The 15,748-nt window shown below is 42.9% G+C and overlaps 1 protein-coding gene across 1 annotated transcript in view; it reads right to left on the bottom strand.

The window, feature by feature from the left end:
- ABCD3 (ATP binding cassette subfamily D member 3) overlaps positions 1–15,748 on the bottom strand; it is a 138,780-nt gene that overhangs the window by 86,627 nt on the left and 36,405 nt on the right. Inside the window, exon 2 of the mRNA XM_053693133.1 lies at positions 1,073–1,106. Within this exon, the coding sequence (XP_053549108.1) occupies positions 1,073–1,106 (34 nt within the window). The remainder of the gene's footprint in view (positions 1–1,072; positions 1,107–15,748) is intronic.

Below are 15,748 nucleotides of genomic sequence, written 5' to 3'. Positions count from 1 at the left end.
ATGCACACTTTCTGAGGTAGCAGCTCCTACTGAGCATGTGCAAGATTCACAGGATATATCTACATGCATTTTGTGATTGGCTGTCACATGATGCATTAGGAAGGAAAATGTAACTGACATTTGTTAGAAAAAAAATCTACTACTCAACTGAAATTCAAAGGAAGTGCTTTTGCATTGTCTTTTTATTATGCATTTATTGATTATGCAATTATACTGTGTTTCGTGGTCCTTTAACTTGAAAAAAGTTATAATTGTACCAAAAGGCTCAATTTTGATATTGTGAAATGAGCCTTAAAAGATGTCTATTACCAGGAAAATGTGTGTGATTCAATTAATAAAAAATAAATAAATGTATAAATCTAACCAACTGATTTATGGTTTCTGGTTAACCCTAACTTTAGAATACGTGAACTGGACCTCTACATTTCGTTCTGAAGACAGACTTATTTAATAGAAATCTAATATTTAAAAAAAAAAAATCTATAGGTCTTTAGAAATTTTAAATATTGGGGCAAAATAAATGGCAACTTATTAACACGTGTAACTCAAATATTTATTATAAAAGTACATTTTGAACTCTACATAAAATCAGTGTCTTTATTCTAAGAACATAAATAAAAGAGAAAATGTTTTAAAAACATGAAGTTTAATTTGCTGGGGAGAGAGGGAAAAAAAAAAAAAAAAAAAAGACAAAATTTCAACTCATGCGTCACAAAAATATAAAATATATTTTACCTAAAAATAAATAATTATTTACAACTTGCTGTTTATTAAACACAAATAGTTTGCAACAAATTCAAGATATTTAAAATCCTAAAAACGCTAAGATTTGACAGCACTGAAGTCACAATGTTTCTGCAATTTTAAAGGAATGAATTTAGAAAAAAAAAAAGGCTGAACCTCTGGTATTTAAAACAGAATGAGAGACCAGTGGTTGTAGCTTAACACAGAGTACAGTAGCTTTATTGTTAAGAGAGCTGAATTGCTTAATCATGGAGGGATGTGAGACTATAGACGCCCCCCCAAACTCATCATAGCTGCATGTACCAAAGAAAACCTAAAATCCTATCACCTCATTATTCTGTGGTGTCTTGTGGCTTTTCTTCCTAAAAGGAAAAAGAAAGTTACAAACATGTAAAAACGTTGAAAAATATGAATATAAAGATCAAATGGTAGTTTTATAAGATTACTTTAAATAATACAGCAACTTGAACAAATAGGCTACAATAATTATAAAAATATTTTTTATTGTCTTTATGCAATAAATTATTATGGAGTAAATTCATTTTTTGTCCATATAGCTGACCGTTACCAATTCATGTGATGCCCAAATTACATGTTTAAAAGGGATAGGAAACAATGTTTTCTTTCATGATTAAGATAGAGCATGCAATTTTAAGCAACTTTCTAATTTACACCTATTATCATTTTTTCTTTACTTGAAAAGCAAGAATATAAACTTAGGAGCCAGACCAATTTTTTTGTTCAGCACCTGGTTAGTGCTTGCTGATAGGTGGCTAACCAATAGCCAAAAATCAGCAAGCACCACCCATGGTTCAGAACCAAAAATTGGCCTGGCTCCTAAGCTTACCTTCCTGCTTTTTCAATACCAAGAGAACAGACAAAAAAAACTTAAATTATGCTTACCTGATAATTTTCTTTTCTTCAGATGGAAAGAGTCCACAGCTGCATGCATTACTTGTGGGAATTCAGAACCTGGCACCAGGAGGAGGCAAAGACACCCCAGCCAAAGGCTTAAATACTCCTCCCACTTCCATCATCCCCCAGTCATTCTGCCGAGGAACAAGGAACAGTAGAAGAAATATCAGGGTGAAAAGGTGCCAGAAGAACAAAAATTACAACCGCCCAACAGAAAAAATACGGGCGGGGAGATGTGGACTCTTTCCATCTGAAGAAAAGAAAATTATCAGGTAAGCATAATTTAAGTTTTTCTTCATAAATGAGTCCACAGCTGCATTCATTACTTTTGGGAAAACAATACCCAAGCTATAGAGGACACTGAATGCTATAACAGGGGGGGGGTACAAGAAACGGCCCATTCTGAGGGCACCAGGCCTGAAAACCCCTACCCGACAAAACCCGCTTCGTCCGAAGCCGAGAAACCTTAAAAAGGAAAGGCCCCTATGACACAGACCCAAAGATAGTCCACAAGCCTTGCTAGAGACCGCAGGAACTAGACACGACTGAGCCAACAAGCCTCCAGGAGATACTTTCGCCCGGCGGTCGGTCCCAAACAACACACCCCTTACTAGAGAAAGGGATCAGACTACCGTATTCTCCCACAAAGTGAAAATACACGGATGAACATCCATCAAGGCCTCCAGAAAAACCCGAATAGGGTACAACAAGTCCCAAATAAAAATACAAGGCAACCCCCGAGAAACCGGGCCAAGCTCACAGAGACCCAATCAGTCTCGAAAAAACAAGGGAAGGCAACGCCCAGACCCCCAAATTATACAGAAGCCATGAGGTAGGAAAGGGAATCTGAAACAGAGAAGCGATCTTCTCCCAAACACAGTGCAACCGCACTCTAGAAGACAACCTAAGGCGAAAGTCCCCAGAGTCACAAAGGTCGCTCAGATATCTAAATCTTCAGAAACTGCAACCATGTGCAGCACATTAGGTAAACATTAGGTAAACACCTGAGTCAAAACACTTCACGCTACAGTCATACAAAGAGGACTTTGAATTTGAAAACCTGCAGGGCAAGTAAGGAGCAGCTGAAGATAGGTTACGAACCATCAGGCTGCTAATCATCCACTACACAGTGGGCACTACACGGGCTATCCAAAGTCACCAGTCCTTCCCACATAACCTGAATGTGGAGAAGACACAGAGCCCTCAAGGAGGCTCATTTTACCTTGACGACCCGAGGACGAAACAGCATAGCAACACATCACCGATCCTGCTCCAAACACCAGACCAGCCCAAGCGACAGGCACGTCTGAAAGACAGGGGAACAGAAAGAACCCCAACCACAAGCCTCCAGGAAATTGAAGAATGGGAGGAACTCACCCACCCAACAGAGCTCGGGTGCCAACCCAATCCACTCTTCCAAAATAGGTACTCCCAATGAGAACCCCCTAGGACCTAAACAGAGAAAAGTGCAGTAGCTCCCTGAGAAGCCCTGGCACAACTCCTTATAACGGTCCCGACAGGGAGACTTCAACTTCCAAAGTTGAAAAAGGACAAGCCCCAGAACAGCAGACCGCTATCCCTTAGCCCCTGTTCCCACCTCCTGCACACAGGGCAGGACAACGAAACTCCCTAGAGAGGAAAACCCAACGTCTTAAGGAAGATAACTACTCCCTCAAAGGGGAGAGTAGAGATAAAAATCCAAACACACTTTGTAAAAGTCCATGTGCAAACTATTGTGTCACAGAACCCCACAAAGTGAAGGACATGCACTGTGAAGAACATGAAGCCATAGCTAGAATTGATTCTCAACTATCAGCCTACCGGCCCTGCAAAGTTTACAACTAAACCACTGCGGGACACCTTCCAAGGACAAAACAGGCCCTAAGGAACATACCAGCACCCAAAGGTGAACGCAAATCCTAGCTCAGCTGCTAGCAGTTTCAACAAGCTAGCCATTAGGCCAAAGCCTGTGTTCCCGGGAAACCTGGGTCGCCCCAAACCAGTCCGCAGGATCATAAGTCTCCAGACATCCATAAGGATTCAAGACAAGAACCATGGGCCCGGGCCTCAGAATCGTTTGGAAACAAACAACACCCCAGAGAACACAAGATACCTCGTCTGACGGATCAGACCTCACAGAGGAAGACAACCGGACTAAACCGGAGAACGGGAACAAGACTCACTCGTAATTCCCCGCCCAAGGTAATAGACACCCATAGCAGGAGTCCACTCTCCAAAAATAAGCTAGGGCATGACAGAGTCGCGCAAATACTCTAGAACCCAAGGGCGCCAAGGACAACACACAAGAAGTCCAAGGCCAGGTAAAAACCAAGGACAAAGTCACCCGAAGGTAGAGGGTAGAACAAAAGCTAGTCTCCATAGTCCTCTCAAGATACATAACCAGAGGATCACACCCAAGGAAGAATAATGCAGAGCATCCCAAACTCTGGTAACAAAAAAAAACCTAAGCGAAGCTTGGAGTAGGAGACATCACTGCCTATCATTCCTGATATGGAGACGACTAACCCCCGGAAATAGGAAAAAGCCACACAGCCTTCACTTCCTAATTAGATGGCAAAAACCATCAAGTAGAACCAGACATTCCAGAAGTCTCGACCCGAAGGAAGAGAACCTCAAAGGAACAAGACCAAAAGGGACAATCCAAAGAGCCCCTAAAGGCAAGACCGCCAGAAACCAGCAGCAAAGAGGCCCGAAGTCTTCCCAACCTCCAACCCACGCGGGGAAAGAGACACTCCAAGACCCAACAGAAAAACGGAATCCAATGAATGTGTTGCAGTAGAATTCCTAGTCCCAGTCGACCAACATGAAAAGGCTAATGAGGACTGACCCAATCCCCCATGCCTCACGGACCCTCAGGTCCTCGCAGAATGCAGAGCTAAAACTTGTTAACGAAAAACAAGAAATAACACAATTAATAAAGTGAAGTACTCTGCGCCCTAACCTGACCAGCCAAGCCAAACAGGCGCCACATGTCGGATTAGGCCTCAAGACAGAAGGATCTGAACCCAATCAGGACCAGCCTGAATCTAAGGGTCACTGTCAAAGGCCGCATAGAATCTCCCCTAGAGAGGGAGAAATAAACAGCAGACAAATAAAGGACTAAAACACGTCCAAAACAAACTTCCTTAGAAGCAACAGTGCGATCAAACAATCGTGAGTATCAATTACAGATAAAATTCCCAAAGGAAATAGAAAACCAACATGAGCTTTAAACCAAATAAAAACAATCCTCACCGGATAAAAATAAAAGATAAGGCAATTTGCAGGTTATCGCCTAAGAAGAACAGGCGCACCCGCAGGACCGGCCCATCAGGGACCCTGTTCTTCCAAGCTCAGAACTGGAAAGGAATAATCAATAAACAAGACTATAAGACGATTACTTCATCCCCTTATGTCTAATTCTGTAAGTTATTCGAAGAAACAGACTGAAAATTCTTAGATCCATCAAGGATGGGATCTTCCGACAACGCCAAAGCTTGCCTCAATAAAACACAAAGGCGCGCCAGTCTATACAGAAAAGCACAGCATACCCCCGCCGGAGCAAAAGACAACTCCGGCCCCGAAGGTTGACCCCCTGAAGCCTCAGGGACAGTCGTTCCCCAGAGAGCTAAAAAGGCCATCCCATGGCCTGAAGAGCCCTGGATAACGGAACACGAACAATATCTTAAACCAACTTCTGGAAGTTGCAGATGCGCCAGCTCCAAAATTATGGGCATGCGATATTGTGCCGAAACCCCTGGCGGGAACAAGCCACCTTTCAAAAAAGGATAAGCAAATTCTGAGTTACCTGCATGTGTAGTAAGCGATAGTGGAAGGGAACTCGCCACTCGGAGGACAGAAGCCCCAGAGACGGATGGCTCAGAGGCCCCTTGATTCCCCGAGGAATTGAGCACTCTAATAAGGCATCCAGGACATAACTGATAGGCATGTATCATCCGGGGCAATATGCATTCTGCGCAAGGAGTATAAACTGAAACAGAGACGTCCGTCTCCACAATATCAGACTCCTCCATAACTAGGATATTGATACAGAAGATTGGACCAAAAAAATCTAAACAGCACCCGACACCTACAGTGGCTGGGGCACTCACCACCTCCTATGAACCAGACACCAGCAGACCAGAATTTCTCCATCGCCACACGGTCAGGAATGCAGAAGTGGAGGCCAAAAACATGACCACGCCCGGTCACCAGAACCGTATAGTCCAAAAAAGTGCACCCGACCGTAAGGCCGCATCACTTTCCAAAGCCATTATGTTCCCCAAGCCATGAGCCAGAATGCACTACACATAAGCAAGTTGAATCATACAACAAACATGATTATAAACCCCCCCCCTGTTCAACAACCCCCCTCAGGAGATATTAACCCTTGATTCCAAGATACAAAAGGAGCCTCACTGAGGACCTTAGATATAAGTTAGTCCCGCTAGGTGATAGCCCCTTGAGAAAACATCTGTAATACAGTACATTTCATGAAGAAAGTAAAATAAAGTGATCTTACCGGAATCTACGCCGTGGAACAGGAACACGGCCCTTCAAGTGTGACAGATAGTAGCATCGCCTCTGCCATGGACTTAAGAGAAGCAAGCAGCAAAACTCGTCAACGCCGATTGCTTGTGGAGCTGTTAAAATGAGTCGGGATGATTTCGCAGAAAGACTCGCCCTGCATCTCCGGACTCAGTCCCATGCCGAAAGATACTACCCTCCATAAGAGACTAATTCAAAACTTCTGACACTTCTCTGCCAACCTCCTGGGACAAAAGGCAAAGAATGACTGAGGGATGAGGGAAGTGGGAGGAGTATTTAAGCCTTTAGCTGGGGTGTCTTTCCCTCCTCCTGGTGGCCAGGTTCTGAATTCCCAAAAGTAATAAATGCAACTGTGGACTCTTTCCATTTATGAAGAAAATTGATAAATAGGAGTAAATTAGAAAGTTGCTTAAAATTTCTGCTCTATCTGAATCATGAAAGAAAAAAAAACTGCATTTTATATCCCTTTAAATATAAGTGACTGCATAGATTCTATGAATGCAATACAATGAGACAAACATTAAAATATTTCTAAGTACAATATATTTATCTCAATATTTCATAACTTGTTTTCACTAAAAACTTTCTTTTTAAAGGGCTATGCTAAAAAAAAAAAATAATGAATCAATCAAGAAAATAAAATGTTTTGGGCTGAAAATTAAAGGGACATGAAACTCAACTTTATTCTTTCATGCTTTAGATAGAGCATACAATTTCATACAGCTTTCCTATGTACTTCTATTATCACATTTGTTTTATTCTTTTAATATCCTTTGCTGAAGAAGAAGCAATGCACTACCTGGAGTAAGCTGAACACATTTGGTGAGCCAATGACACAAGGCATATTTATGTAGCCACCAATCAGCGGTTAGCTCCCAGCAATGCATTGCTGTTCCTGAGCCTCCCTAGGTATGCTTTTCACCAAAGGATACAGAAAGAACAAAGTATATTATATAATGGAAGTAAATTGGAAAGTTGTTTAAAATTTCATATTATCTCAAGCACAAAAGTAAAATTTTTGACCATGTATAATGCTAAATACTGCAACAATGTTACTAATATTCCCCCACACTATGTATTGTCCCTCCTCTGTTTCATGTTCTACACGCGTTTCACGTTATACATTTGTTCCAGGTCTTTTTTTCTCTTTATTTCCATACTCTAAGCATATAGAAGTAAGATAAATTTGACAGACCGTGCTCAGTTACCGTATGAAGACAGATGCCTCCAGCTCAGGCAGAGAAGCTCTCAGCTGTCACTTGACAACCAAGACTGCTGGAGCTTCCTAAAGCTGCGACAGAGTGTGAATCTGCTCACTCAGCCCTAAGAGTAGACATTAAATTTGGTGACCTGATGGAAAGATAAGTAGCATAAAGGAGGAAAATTGCTTATGGGGATAAGTGAATATTAGGCTGTTATATAAAAACTAACGCTCCACAGTCGCAACATGTTAATAGTATGGGCAAGATTTAGGACGAGGCAAATGCCCCTATCGGTTGCAGGCTCGCCGATTTGAACCTGCCACTGATATTTATGAAGCAGCAGTTTAAACCACTGCTTCATAAACTCTATCTGCCAAACTGGTATCGGCGGATAAAAATCACCCCAGATTCATTCGACCAGGGTGATTTCAGATTGATAAGCCCTACTCTCACGCAATTGGTTGCGTTAGGGTGGGGGGGGCATTGCACTGTGTGCAGAATTATATAACATTATTCTGAACCTTTACTGTCCCTTTAAGAATTAATTTAATGCATTTTTTTCAAAGTAAAAAAGAGTTAAAACATGTTTAAAGGACACAAAACCCACATTTTTCTTTCATGATTCAGATAAAGCATGCAATTTTAAACAACTTTCATATTTCCTTTGATTATCTATCTAGCTGGGAGGTAGCTGAGTAGATTGTTTGAGTCAATGACAAAAGACATATGTTTAGACACTAATAAGCAACTTGCTTCCAGTAGTATATTGCTGCGACTGATCTTAAAGGGACACTGAACCCAAATTTTTTCTTTCATGATTCAGATAGAAAGTTGCTTAAAAGTGCATGCTCTAATTTACTTCTATTATCAATTATTCTTCTTTCTCTTGCTATCTTTATTTGAACAAGAAGGCATCTAAGCTAAGGAGCCAGCAAATGTTTGGTTTCAGAACCATGGACAGCACTGGTTTATTGGTGCTGTCCAATCAGCAAGGACAACACAGGTTGTTCACCAAAAATGGGCCGGCATCTAAACTTACATTATTGCTTTTCAAATAAACATACCAGGATAATGAAGAAAAATTGATAATAGGAGTAAATTAGAAAGTTGCTTAAAATTGCATGCTCTATCTGAATCACAAAAGAAAAAATGTGGGTACAGTGTCCCTTTAACCAAGTTATGCTTTTCAAAAAAAGGATATCAAGGAAACAAAATAGAAATCAAACTCGAAAGTTGTTTAAAACTGCATGATCTATCTCAATCATAAAAGAAAAATGTTAGGATTGATGTCCCTTTAAAATCTGATCATTAGCCTTATTGTGCAGCTGCTCCTATGCTGAGCACAGTGTTGATTGATGGCTATGTGCATATGCCTCTGCCAATTGATTTACCAGCCGTGAGGGTTAAACCCCAAGGTACAGGAAAGCAGTAGTGCAGTAATAAAATAGTATATTAAATGCACTAGTAGGTCTATTTAAAGGGACAAGAAAACCAAAATTTTTCTTGATTCAGATATTGCATGCAATTTTAAACAATTTTCAAATTTACTTCTAATATACATTTTACTTTGTTCGCTTGGTATCTTTAATTGAAAAGCAGGGATGTAAGCTTAGGAGACGGCCAATTTCTGGAGCACTATCTGGCAGTAGTTTTGCAAGAATGTTATCCATCTGCAAGAACACAAGAACACTAGATGGCAGCACTATTTCCTGCCATGTAGTGCTCCAGGTGCTACCTAGGTATCTCTTCAAAACAGAATATCATGGGAACAAAGCAAATTTGATAATAGAAGTAAATCCTATATAATAAAAAGGTCAAGTGTGTTTGTCCGAAGCTGTCGTGCGCAGTAGAGACTGCACGCAAGGACAAATACACCTGGCCTTAATCCAACTGACCTCACCTGGCATCTGGCGTGGAGTGGACGGGGCATGGCAGACAGAGAGTTCTAAAGAGGGGGTATAGAAAGAGCAGAAGAGGGGGGATAAAGAGAGGGGGATAAAGAGAGGTGGGAGAGCAAAAAGAGAGGGGGGGGAGAAGAGAGAGCAAAAGAGAGGGGGGAAGAGAAAGCAAAAGAGGGGGGGAGAGAGAGCAAAAGAGAGGGGGAGAGAGAGCAAAAGAGAGGGGGGGAAGAGAGAGCAAAAGAGAGGGGGGGAAGAGAGAGCAAAAGAGAGGGGGGGGAAGAGAGAGCAAAAGAGAGGGGGGGGAAGAGAGAGCAAAAGAGAGGGGGGGAAGAGAGAGCAAAAGAGAGGGGGGGGAAGAGAGAGCAAAAGAGAGGGGGGGGGGAAGAGAGAGCAAAAGAGAGGGGGGGGAAGAGAGAGCAAAAGAGAGGGGGGGGGGAGAGAGAGCAAAAGAGAGGGGGGGGAAGAGAGAGCAAAAGAGAGGGGGGAAGAGAGAGCAAAAGAGAGGGGGGGGGGGGGAGAGAGCAAAAGAGAGGGGGGGAAGAGAGAGCAAAAGAGAGGGGGGGGGAGAGAGAGCAAAAGAGAGGGGGGGGAAGAGAGAGCAAAAGAGAGGGGGGGAAGAGAGCGCAAAAGAGAGGGGGGGGGAGAGCAAAAGAGAGGGGGGGAAGAGAGCGCAAAAGAGAGGGGGGGAAGAGAGCGCAAAAGAGAGGGGGGGAAGAGAGAGCAAAAGAGAGGGGGGAAGAGAGAGCAAAAGAGAGGGGGGGAAGAGAGAGCAAAAGAGAGGGGGGGAAGAGAGAGCAAAAGAGAGGGGGGGAAGAGAGAGCAAAAGAGAGGGGGGGAAGAGAGAGCAAAAGAGAGGGGGGGGGGAGAGAGAGCAAAAGAGAGGGGGGGGAAAGAGAGCAAAAGAGAGGGGGGAAGAGAGAGCAAAAGAGAGGGGGAAGAGAGAGCAAAAGAGGGGGAGAAGAGAGAGCAAAAGAGAGGGGGGAGAGAGAGAGCAAAAGAGAGGGGGAGAGAGAGAGCAAAAGAGAGGGGGAGAGAGAGAGAGAGCAAAAGAGAGGGGGAGAGAGAGAGAGAGAGAGAGAGAGAGAGAGAGAGAGAGAGAGAGAGAGAGAGAGAGAGAGAGAGAGAGAGAGGAAAAGAGAGGGGGAGAGAGAGAGAGAGAGAGCAAAAGAGAGGGGGAGAGAGAGAGCAAAAGAGAGGGGGAGAGAGAGAGCAAAAGAGAGGGGGAGAGAGAGAGCAAAAGAGAGGGGGAGAGAGAGAGCAAAAGAGAGGGGGAGAGAGAGAGCAAAAGAGAGGGGGAGAGAGAGAACACCTGGACTTAATCCAACTGACCTCACCTGGCATCTGGCGTGGAGTGGACGGGGCATGGCAGACAGAGAGTTCTAAAGAGGGGGTATAGAAAGAGCAGAAGAGGGGGGATAAAGAGAGGGGGATAAAGAGAGGTGGGAGAGCAAAAAGAGAGGGGGGGAGAAGAGAGAGCAAAAGAGAGGGGGGGAAGAGAGAGCAAAAGAGAGGGGGGGAAGAGAGAGCAAAAGAGAGAGGGGGGAAGAGAGAGCAAAAGAGAGGGGGGGGGGAGAGAGAGCAAAAGAGAGGGGGGGGGGAAGAGAGAGCAAAAGAGAGGGGGGGGGGAAGAGAGAGCAAAAGAGAGGGGGGGGGAAGAGAGCGCAAAAGAGAGGGGGGAAGAGAGCGCAAAAGAGAGGGGGAGAGAGAGAGCAAAAGAGAGGGGGAGAGAGAGAGCAAAAGAGAGGGGGAGAGAGAGAGCAAAAGAGAGGGGGAGAGAGAGAGAGCAAAAGAGAGGGGGAGAGAGAGAGCAAAAGAGAGGGGGAGAGAGAGAGCAAAAGAGAGGGGGAGAGAGAGAGCAAAAGAGAGGGGGAGAGAGAGAGCAAAAGAGAGGGGGGGGGAGAGAGAGCAAAGAGAGGGGGAGAGAGAGAGCAAAAGAGAGGGGGAGAGAGAGCAAAAGAGAGGGAGAGAGGGGGCATGGCTAGGAAGAGGCCATGATCGGTCGCTTTTTATGAAGCTCCTGGGGCTATATAACTAATTTACAGGTTTTACAAGCTATACGGATCTTATCTCATCCTTCAACTACAGCAATTTACTATTCCTTATCTTGTGATCCTGAGCTGAACTCAGATGGACTTATACTATTACCCAGGACCTGAACTAGCCAGTAACAACTTTTTGGCCATTCTCCGCACTTGATCCTGCATTATCTCCTGCAGCCTGCTTAAGCTCCACGTTTGGCAATCCGAGTGTGTACCTTAATAATTCTCTTAACCTGAGGAATCTACTTTTAAAAAGATTACACATCTTGGACTTCTACTTCCCATGCCGAATTAGGTAAGGAGACGGCCTATAATCATCTAACCCCCCCCCCCGGTTTTCCAGGTACAATGGGCCTACCTAAATACTGCCTCGCAGGATGGAGGATTTACGATTCACCATAGAAGCTTTGCTCCTTGATTTGGGTCGGAGGATGGACATCGGGTCTGCCTGACTCACAGCTTGCATTATGGAGGCCCGTATAAAAGATGGCGCCCGACTACCACAAGCCAAGTATGTCGCTCCTATCCCAGCTGCACATCACCTACTTGATAACCAGATCTTATCCGGTCGACCAGAAGAGTTTATACAGACTCCGGACGGCTCCACAGCAGGACTCTATGTACGCAGTTCAGAGGCAGCTATTGCAGTTCACTTGCACTGCACCGATATAGCCTCACAGAAACCCGGGACTTTGAGCGCCATTTTGCTCCCAGACATGGCGTGTTTGACTTACCCTAAACTACCCATCTCTACTTCATCACCAATTTGGGAAATGATAACCCCCTTCTCATCTCCGATGTCCTGGTCGGGGGATGCGGCCGGCTCCTGCTCGGGTCACCCGGGGCTCCTTCAACATCACGCTGCCCCAGAGTCATCAAATGGGAGGAAAGAGACTTTAATGTTAGTCTTACTAGATCAGATCAAGACAGAGCTCTCCCGGGTATCTTTATTTGTCCTTGTCACAAGAATCGACAAAGACTGGGTCCTGTATCACAGAGGTTCAGACCTGAGTCGCTCTGGTGTGGGTTAGACTTAGAAAAGTCTTTGTTATGCATCTTAAGCACAAAATTAAGGGTTAATTTCTGAATGCTAATATTTGCATCTGTTTTCACACTACTATATGTTATTTGTTTGCTGGCTGGAGTTTTTGACATGTTTTGCTGTGCGGTGGACTGGTAGATTACCTCCTAACATGAATATGTATCTATTTAATTGTGATCTTGTGAGGGAAAAATTTTAGCAGAGATTATGTGTAGAACTAGTTGGTTATCTTGCACACAAAGTTATCATCAGATGGCACCTATGGACAGATTGTATACATCCTTACACACTCTTATCCCTTTTTTTGATACATCATTAGAAATTATCTTTGGAATCACTTTTAGCTTTCCCTACTACCTGTTCCCTAAATTTTACAGAAGTGGATATAGGATGGTGTCCCATGGCTCACTCTATTAGTTCAGGTATCCCACACATTCACCCTAAGAATTTGGATTTGCTTGAGACAAGTGCCCCTCGTACTATGTTACGCCATATGCACCTTAGTTCTCCTATGTCTCTTATGGTTCCTATTAGTTATGTTATAGGTCTGCACTTAATCTGAATGTAGTGTCCTGTAAACTGGACATTTGTCTCACACAATGCTACACCTTATGGGTAGCTGTGATTATGTTCCATTCTGAAGCCCCTATTATTTTTAGATTCATGTACTTCCTCATAACCTCCTGATTTTAGCACCTAATTAAGAACTAACTTGGCCCAATATGGGTTCTAGTATGCCCTGAATGAGTTTCACACTATCCTGATGTAGTTTTCAGTAGCAGCTCCTAATAGTCCTCGCGCCATGTAGATTTCCGTGCCCCCCACCCCCATTAAAAGATCCCCTGCTTTCAAGTTCCTCCATATCAACTCAGACAACATGTTCCCTTAGACTTTAGTATTCCAACATACTTCGCTCCTTATCAAACTCGCCAGGCCTTTAGAATCACCCACTTGTTCTATAAATAGTTAAGTTCCTTGAACTGTGCATATAAGAATCTATAAAACTAGAGGTGCAAGATACCGGTTTATTACAATACGCTATGATGTTCTTTTCCTTGTGAGCCCTTATAACTGTCACTTTCTGCATCAAGCACTACCTCAAAGAAAGATACCTTCACTGTTAGAGATATACTAATTCACTCGCCTCCCCACCCCATTGATTCCCTCTCAAGCTTGCTTAATATCTATATACTTAGGTATGGCTATTAGTGTATATTTGCCCTTTGTTATAGATCCTTGTTTGAAATTACTCCATCCTGCCTCTAATATTGAGTACTGTATTAAGGCCCAATTCCCCCCCTCCTACCTTCTTACAGAGCAGCTCTTGCCTGCTGATCTCCCTTTCCCCCACCTTTCAACACTCAGGTCCAAAAGTGGCCATCCCAGAAGCTAATTTCCTCCTTATAGATTTCATTAGTCTCCATAGGTCCAAAAGTGACCTTATAAGTCAAAGAAGAATCAAATCATAAAAATAATATTAAAAAAAAAAAAAAGAAGAGGTTTCAAATACTGGCTCATAAAAAACCACTGTGCTGCTTTACCTTGGTAAAATGCCACCTGCATGCGTTACTGTATTCCTGTTATTTGTATTTTATGCTGTCTCATTTATATTGTATAATCCGCATAACCTCAATAAAAATTGTTTTTAAAAAAAAAAAAAAAAAAGAGAGAGAGAGAGAGGGAGAGAGAGAGAGCAAAAGAGACAGAGAGAGAGAGCAAAAGAGACAGAGAGAGAGAGCAAAAGAGACAGAGAGAGAGTGCAAGAGAGAGAGAGCGAGAGAGAGAGAGAGTGCAAGAGAGAGAGAGTGCAAGAGAGAGAGAGTGCAAGAGAGAGAGAGTGCAAGAGAGAGAGAGTGCAAGAGAGAGAGAGTGCAAGAGAGAGAGAGTGCAAGAGAGAGAGAGTGCAAGAGAGAGAGAGAGAGAGAGCGCGCAAAAGAGAGCACGCAAAAGAGAGAGCGCAAAAGAGAGAGAGAGAGAGCGCAAAAGAGAGAGCGCGAGAGAGCGAGAGAGAGCGAGAGCGAGAGCGAGGACCGCTGTACTCCAAAAAATGGCCATGTACATGGGCTTTAGGACTGGTAGAAAATTACAATGGTTTGCTCTGTCTGAGTCACAAAATAATTTTTTTGAGTTTCATAAACCTTTAACAGTTTCAGCATAAGGCTCAAAATATCAACAGGTATTTCATAACGTTTACATCAGTAAAGACCGGAAGTGACAGTCATTTTGCCTAAATCCGGATGTGTATAGTCACAGTTCTTTCACATACTTTACACCGCGCTACCTTTGGCCAACTGAAGTGAAGTGACGCATACAGTTCAAAGTTCATTTCTCAGTAACTCCAAGCACACCCTGGTATGTCATTACTACATATTCCAACTGCTCAGTTACCCTGATCACCTTGACAATAATGACCATTAACCATAACTGGCTATAAAAAGAAAAATTTGTTGTTAAATAAAAAAATGAATATAACATTAAAGCGACATTCCGGTCAAAATTTAAATGCACATAGATGAATTACATCTTTGAATGGAAACATATTCGCAATAAACAAACATTTATTGGCAAAAATGCTTCTGAAAAAAAGTTACCACTGTTTTAGTGTTCACATTTTTCTCTCCTTGTGCATGTGAAGCATAGCGGTCTATTCTCATTGCACCAGCATTTTAAATACTGCAGCTGCTTACAGCGTCAGTGGGGCTTGCATCATATCAGCAATGAACAAATGGAGTCATTAGCGAATGATACAACCACCTTAGGCTCTCTAAGCAATTGCCGTATTTTAAATGCTGGTGCATACTTAAACTTTTGAAACAGCTAAAGCTTTTATTAGAAGTATTTTTGCTAATACATGTACAGTATATATTGCATCTACGTGAATTCCAATTTTGACTGGAATGTCCCTTTAAGAAGGCAGAAGGAACAGATTAGGCAAACAGTATGTTTTGTGATGTTTGTTAACAACTGTATGGAGAATAATGCAAAACATTTGGAGGGACAGTCTACTCCAGAATCATTGTTAAAGATAAATTCCTTTATTACCCATTCCCCAGTTTTGCATAACCAACACTGTTATATTAATACACTTTTTACCTCTGTGATTCCCTTGTATTAAAGCCTCTGCAGACTGCCCCCTTATTTCAGTTCTTTTTACAGACTTGCATTTTAGCCAATCAGTGCTGACTAATAAATAACTGTCAAAATGCACTAAGATAAGAGGCGGCTTTCAACAGATTCAAAATTAACATGAGCCTACCTAGGTTTAGCTTTCAAAAAAGAATACCAAGAGAACAAAGCAATTTTGATGCTAAAGGTAAGATTGGAAAGTTGTTTAAAATTGCATGCCCTATATGAATC

Source organism: Bombina bombina, chromosome 10 (genome assembly GCF_027579735.1).
Source record: "Bombina bombina isolate aBomBom1 chromosome 10, aBomBom1.pri, whole genome shotgun sequence".
NCBI lineage: Eukaryota > Metazoa > Chordata > Amphibia > Anura > Bombinatoridae > Bombina > Bombina bombina.
Note: the sequence above shows the minus strand (reverse complement) of the source record. Positions and strands in the feature narration are given on the sequence as shown.